This window comes from Nanorana parkeri, unplaced genomic scaffold, assembly GCF_000935625.1.
Source record: "Nanorana parkeri isolate BGI_ZX_2015 unplaced genomic scaffold, ASM93562v1 scaffold3600, whole genome shotgun sequence".
Taxonomy (NCBI): domain Eukaryota; kingdom Metazoa; phylum Chordata; class Amphibia; order Anura; family Dicroglossidae; genus Nanorana; species Nanorana parkeri.
In genome coordinates this window covers 25,879-32,569 of record NW_017309868.1, presented here as the reverse complement: position 1 = coordinate 32,569, position 6,691 = coordinate 25,879, and the positions used below count along the sequence as shown (strand labels likewise).

General features: G+C 54.2%; 1 protein-coding gene across 1 annotated transcript in view; it reads left to right on the top strand.

Annotated features, from left to right (window-relative positions):
- The window catches only part of LOC108803320 (intraflagellar transport protein 172 homolog), a gene marked incomplete at its 5' end in the record, with an annotated part of 31,082 nt that overhangs the window by 4,787 nt on the left and 19,604 nt on the right, over window positions 1–6,691 (top strand). The window contains 6 exons of the mRNA XM_018575167.1: window positions 3,415–3,595; window positions 3,727–3,836; window positions 3,988–4,117; window positions 4,195–4,293; window positions 5,026–5,129; window positions 5,963–6,032. Coding sequence (XP_018430669.1) covers window positions 3,415–3,595; window positions 3,727–3,836; window positions 3,988–4,117; window positions 4,195–4,293; window positions 5,026–5,129; window positions 5,963–6,032 — 694 coding nt within the window. The remainder of the gene's footprint in view (window positions 1–3,414; window positions 3,596–3,726; window positions 3,837–3,987; window positions 4,118–4,194; window positions 4,294–5,025; window positions 5,130–5,962; window positions 6,033–6,691) is intronic.

Sequence of the window (6,691 nt, the reverse complement as noted above, 5' to 3'; positions counted from 1 at the left end):
GTCACCTCGTCCCCTCTTTTCCTTCTCTATACATCTCTGTCTCCTCAGTCCCCACCTTCTTCTTCATGTCCATCCCTCTTCGTTCCTTCTCTCTCCATCCCTATCTCAATCTTAATCACCATCTCCTCAGTCTTCATCTTCTTTATGTCCATCATCATCCCTGCCCCCATCCCGTCTATCTTCAGCTCTGTCTTCTCTATCTCCATTTCTGTCCTTTGTTTTATCGTCACCTTCCCTTTTTTCTCTCCTCTGTCTCCATCTGCTCTGTTTGTTGATGTCTCCATATTCCCCATCTCCTTCCCCATATTCCCCATCTCCTTCCCCATATTCCCCATCTCCTTCCCCATATTCCCCATCTCCTTCTCCGTATTCCCCATCTCCTTCCCCGTATTCCCCATCTCCTTCCCCGTATTCTCCATCTCCTTCTCCGTATTCCCCATCTCCTTCTCCGTATTCCCCATCTCCTCCTCCGTATTCCCCATCTCCTCCTCCGTATTCCCCATCTCCTCCTCCGTATTCCCCATCTCCTCCTCCGTATTCCCCATCTCCTCCTCCGTATTCCCCATCTCCTCCTCCGTATTCCCCATCTCCTCCTCCGTATTCCCCATCTCCTCCTCCGTATTCCCCATCTCCTCCTCCGTATTCCCCATCTCCTCCTCCGTATTCCCCATCTCCTCCTCCGTATTCCCCATCTCCTCCTCCGTATTCCCCATCTCCTCCTCCGTATTCCCCATCTCCTCCTCCGTATTCCCCATCTCCTCCTCCGTATTCCCCATCTCCTCCTCCGTATTCCCCATCTCCTCCTCCGTATTCCCCATCTCCTCCTCCGTATTCCCCATCTCCTCCTCCGTATTCCCCATCTCCTCCTCCGTATTCCCCATCTCCTCCTCCGTATTCCCCATCTCCTCCTCCGTATTCCCCATCTCCTCCTCCGTATTCCCCATCTCCTCCTCCGTATTCCCCATCTCCTCCTCCGTATTCCCCATCTCCTCCTCCGTATTCCCCATCTCCTCCTCCGTATTCCCCATCTCCTCCTCCGTATTCCCCATCTCCTCCTCCGTATTCCCCATCTCCTCCTCCGTATTCCCCATCTCCTCCTCCGTATTCCCCATCTCCTCCTCCGTATTCCCCATCTCCTCCTCCGTATTCCCCATCTCCTCCTCCGTATTCCCCATCTCCTCCTCCGTATTCCCCATCTCCTCCTCCGTATTCCCCATCTCCTCCTCCGTATTCCCCATCTCCTCCTCCGTATTCCCCATCTCCTCCTCCGTATTCCCCATCTCCTCCTCCGTATTCCCCATCTCCTCCTCCGTATTCCCCATCTCCTCCTCCGTATTCCCCATCTCCTCCTCCGTATTCCCCATCTCCTCCTCCGTATTCCCCATCTCCTCCTCCGTATTCCCCATCTCCTCCTCCGTATTCCCCATCTCCTCCTCCGTATTCCCCATCTCCTCCTCCGTATTCCCCATCTCCTCCTCCGTATTCCCCATCTCCTCCTCCGTATTCCCCATCTCCTCCTCCGTATTCCCCATCTCCTCCTCCGTATTCCCCATCTCCTCCTCCGTATTCCCCATCTCCTCCTCCGTATTCCCCATCTCCTCCTCCGTATTCCCCATCTCCTCCTCCGTATTCCCCATCTCCTCCTCCGTATTCCCCATCTCCTCCTCCGTATTCCCCATCTCCTCCTCCGTATTCCCCATCTCCTCCTCCGTATTCCCCATCTCCTCCTCCGTATTCCCCATCTCCTCCTCCGTATTCCCCATCTCCTCCTCCGTATTCCCCATCTCCTCCTCCGTATTCCCCATCTCCTCCTCCGTATTCCCCATCTCCTCCTCCGTATTCCCCATCTCCTCCTCCGTATTCCCCATCTCCTCCTCCGTATTCCCCATCTCCTCCTCCGTATTCCCCATCTCCTCCTCCGTATTCCCCATCTCCTCCTCCGTATTCCCCATCTCCTCCTCCGTATTCCCCATCTCCTCCTCCGTATTCCCCATCTCCTCCTCCGTATTCCCCATCTCCTCCTCCGTATTCCCCATCTCCTCCTCCGTATTCCCCATCTCCTCCTCCGTATTCCCCATCTCCTCCTCCGTATTCCCCATCTCCTCCTCCGTATTCCCCATCTCCTCCTCCGTATTCCCCATCTCCTCCTCCGTATTCCCCATCTCCTCCTCCGTATTCCCCATCTCCTCCTCCGTATTCCCCATCTCCTCCTCCGTATTCCCCATCTCCTCCTCCGTATTCCCCATCTCCTCCTCCGTATTCCCCATCTCCTCCTCCGTATTCCCCATCTCCTCCTCCGTATTCCCCATCTCCTCCTCCGTATTCCCCATCTCCTCCTCCGTATTCCCCATCTCCTCCTCCGTATTCCCCATCTCCTCCTCCGTATTCCCCATCTCCTCCTCCGTATTCCCCATCTCCTCCTCCGTATTCCCCATCTCCTCCTCCGTATTCCCCATCTCCTCCTCCGTATTCCCCATCTCCTCCTCCGTATTCCCCATCTCCTCCTCCGTATTCCCCATCTCCTCCTCCGTATTCCCCATCTCCTCCTCCGTATTCCCCATCTCCTCCTCCGTATTCCCCATCTCCTCCTCCGTATTCCCCATCTCCTCCTCCGTATTCCCCATCTCCTCCTCCGTATTCCCCATCTCCTCCTCCGTATTCCCCATCTCCTCCTCCGTATTCCCCATCTCCTCCTCCGTATTCCCCATCTCCTCCTCCGTATTCCCCATCTCCTCCTCCGTATTCCCCATCTCCTCCTCCGTATTCCCCATCTCCTCCTCCGTATTCCCCATCTCCTCCTCCGTATTCCCCATCTCCTCCTCCGTATTCCCCATCTCCTCCTCCGTATTCCCCATCTCCTCCTCCGTATTCCCCATCTCCTCCTCCGTATTCCCCATCTCCTCCTCCGTATTCCCCATCTCCTCCTCCGTATTCCCCATCTCCTCCTCCGTATTCCCCATCTCCTCCTCCGTATTCCCCATCTCCTCCTCCGTATTCCCCATCTCCTCCTCCGTATTCCCCATCTCCTCCTCCGTATTCCCCATCTCCTCCTCCGTATTCCCCATCTCCTCCTCCGTATTCCCCATCTCCTCCTCCGTATTCCCCATCTCCTCCTCCGTATTCCCCATCTCCTCCTCCGTATTCCCCATCTCCTCCTCCGTATTCCCCATCTCCTCCTCCGTATTCCCCATCTCCTCCCCCGTATTCCCCATCTCCTCCTCCGTATTCCCCATCTCCTCCCCCCGTATTCCCCATCTCCTCCTCCGTATTCCCCATCTCCTCCCCCGTATTCCCCATCTCCTCCTCTGTATTCCCCATCTCCTCCTCTGTATTCCCCATCTCCTCCCCCGTATTCCCCATCTCCTCCTCCGTATTCCCCATCTCCTCATAACCCCTCCTCCTCCATGCTGTCAGGTATGTCCACAACCAGGACTGGGATGGAGCGCAGAGAGTGGCTGAGCTGTACGACCCGGGGAGTGTTGGTGATGTTCTGGAAGGACAGGCTCGCTTTGCTTTTGAACAGAAAGATTATCAGAAGGCAGAAGCATTCTTACTACGCGCCCAAAGACCGGAGCTTGCCGTGCGGCACTACAAGGTGACTTCCCCGTTACAGTCTTCCATGTTATGTCATGCGTTCCATACATGCGTTCTATATATGCCATGTTTTGGGGGCTGTAGGTATAACTTGTGTGATTTGCGCCTATCTCACCATTTCTTCCTCTTCAGGAGGCTGGCATGTGGAGCGATGCCATCCGAATATGCAAGGAGTATGTCCCCGCCATGCTGGAGCAGCTGCAGATGGAGTACGAGAAGGAGGTGACAAAGAAAGGAGCCAGGTGAGATATTGTAATCTATGAGCGTTTCTACCTGCAGCCTTCATCAGTGGCTATGGGAGAAGGGGACGCAGTGTGCACCGGTCACCGTCTACTCTCCCTGCACCCAGAAGCCACCAGTACATCAGTAATAGGAAATCTTCTCTGCCGACAGGGGGACAGAGGCCTTGGTAGAGCAGGCCCGGGAATGGGAGCAGGCCGGGGAGTATGCCCGAGCGGTGGACTGCTACCTGAAGGTGAAGGATCTGGATAACGTGGTCCTGATGGAGAAGTGCTGGATGAAAGTATGCGTTCACTTTTCACTCTCTCTGCTCTGCGCACCAGCCGCCCGTGACTCATGTTACCGCCATTGTCTCTGCAGGCCGCTGAGATCTCCATCAAGTTCCTGGTACCCAGCAGGAGTCTGGAGGTCATCCGTCTGGTGGGTCCCAAACTGGTCTCTGCCGGAAGACACAATGCGGTGAGGACACAAGATGGTTATTCGAGGATTTTCATTAGAACCACAAGAGAAATCCTGTGTGAGAAGCTTCAGAGGAAGAGAAGAATCTCTAAATCAGCATCACACGTATAGCCGGAGGAAAGCTAAGGATTGCTAGAGCAGTGGTCCTCAACCTGGGGTCTCCACGTGGCCTCTGCTGTGCTAGGTGAGAGGCCTCCTCCCAGTGCAGCAGTGTCAGTTCTCCCGCCGCGCCGCCAGATGTCGCAGCAGCTGCGGCCAGGGAGTGTCTACAGCGGAACTTCTCCATTCACCGCTGCTGCTGTCCTCCCGCCTCCCATACAGTGCAGGAGGCGGTCCTCCATACAGTGCAGGAGGCGGGGCGTCTTACCAGTGCACAGGATGAGAAGGCTGCGCCTACTGAGGAGGCAGAGCGGGCAAGCAAGGGCATCCAGGGCGCAGCTGAGTCCCGCGTCCAGGGCGTAGCTAAGTCCCAAAAAGTTGAGGACCACTGTTTTAGAGGGAATGGCACCAATAGCACAGTGAGCATTGTGTCATGTGACGGGTCTCTAGCTGTGGCTAGATCAGAGCCAGGCTTTGGACCATCAGCGCTAAGCTTGGACCCGCTGTCCTGGCGGGTTCTGACACACGGGTTTCAGTAAGCTCTGTGGACCCAAGTACTGGCGTTCCTCCTCCAGGCGTCAGGTAAGTGAAGGATGAAGCTGATTCTATGATGAAGTGTGACTCTGTCTCTAGGCGGCTGAGCTCTATCTGAATCTGGACCTGGTGAAGGAGGCCATTGACGCCTTCATAGAAGGAGAAGAATGGAACAAAGCCAAGAGGGTGGCCAAGGAGCTGGATTCCAGGTAATTCCTCGTATGGCTGTTTGTCTTCCCCGGGATGAGACCTCTACATAACGCAGGTCATCCTAGATCTACATGCCTCCAGGTCAGAGGTTAATATTGTAATATAATGTCACCCCCAAACCCACATCTTAGGGTTCTCCTACCTGGCAATCCTCTGGTCGGTGGCCTTCCATTAGAGGTCATGACCTCTGTCATGTAATAACCGTTCACTTCAATTCCAAGGTTCCCACCGTACATGTCCCTGGTAGATGGCCTGAGGTCAGAGGTCACCACGTTGTATAATAACAGCCCCAGGTTCCTGCAGCCTTACGAGGAAGATGGTCTGATGTCATAAGTGACCCCCTATTATGTCATTCCGGGTTCTCCTGTCTAGTGGCAGCTGGTCCCAGGGTAAGAGGCTACCACAGCCATGTCCCCCAACTTCATCCCAGGGTCCTTCATCTAATAACAGGGCCCCCCAACTCTATCCCAGGGTTCTTCATGTAATAACAGGGCCCCCCAACTTCATCCCAGGGTTCTTCATGTAATAACAGCGCCCCCCAACTCTATCCCAGGGTTCTTCATGTAATAACAGGGCCCCCCAACTCTATCCCAGGGTTCTTCATGTAATAACAGGGCCCCCCAACTCTATCCCAGGGTTCTTCATGTAATAACAGGGCCCCCCAACTCTATCCCCGGGTCCTGTTGTGTATCCTCCTATAGATGTATTTATGTCAGTGGAGACCACTACCCATCTCAGGGGGCGGCCTAGTGGGAATCTTGGTACCCCCTGCGGACAGCCTGAGGCCCTCACTGGTGTCACTGCGTGTAACATGTTCTCCTTATTGCCCCAGGTATGAGCAGTATGTGGATGACCGATACAAGGACCATCTGAAGAACCAGGGAAAAGTAGATTCGGTGAGGCCATCCATATCTCTGTATGTACATTGTATGTACTGGCCTCCTCCTTGTATGTACATTGTATGTAATGGCCTCCTCCTTGTATGTACATTGTATGTACTGGCCTCCTCCTTGTATGTACATTGTATGTAATGGCCTCCTCCTTGTATGTACATTGTATGTACTGGCCTCCTCCTTGTATGTACATTGTATGTAATGGCCTCCTCCTTGTATGTACATTGTATGTACTGGCCTCCTCCTTGTATGTACATTGTATGTAATGGCCTCCTCCTTGTATGTACATTGTATGTACTGGCCTCCTCCTTGTATGTACATTGTATGTAATGGCCTCCTCCTTGTATGTACATTGTATGTACTGGCCTCCTCCTTGTATGTACATTGTATGTAATGCCCTCCTCCTTGTATGTACATTGTATGTAATGGTCTCCTTGTATGTACAGTGTATGTAATGGCCTCCTCCTTGTATGTACATTGTCCCAATCTACCCGTCCTCCCCACTGCCACTGTCCCCCTGAGCTGTGCACCCCACATCTGTACCCCCAATAATGCCCCTCTACCCCACTCTGTCTCTCCGAGCCCCCTGTACCCCCCAATAATGCCCCTCTACCCCACTCTGTCCCTCCGAGCCCCCTGTACCCCCCAATAATGCCCCTCTA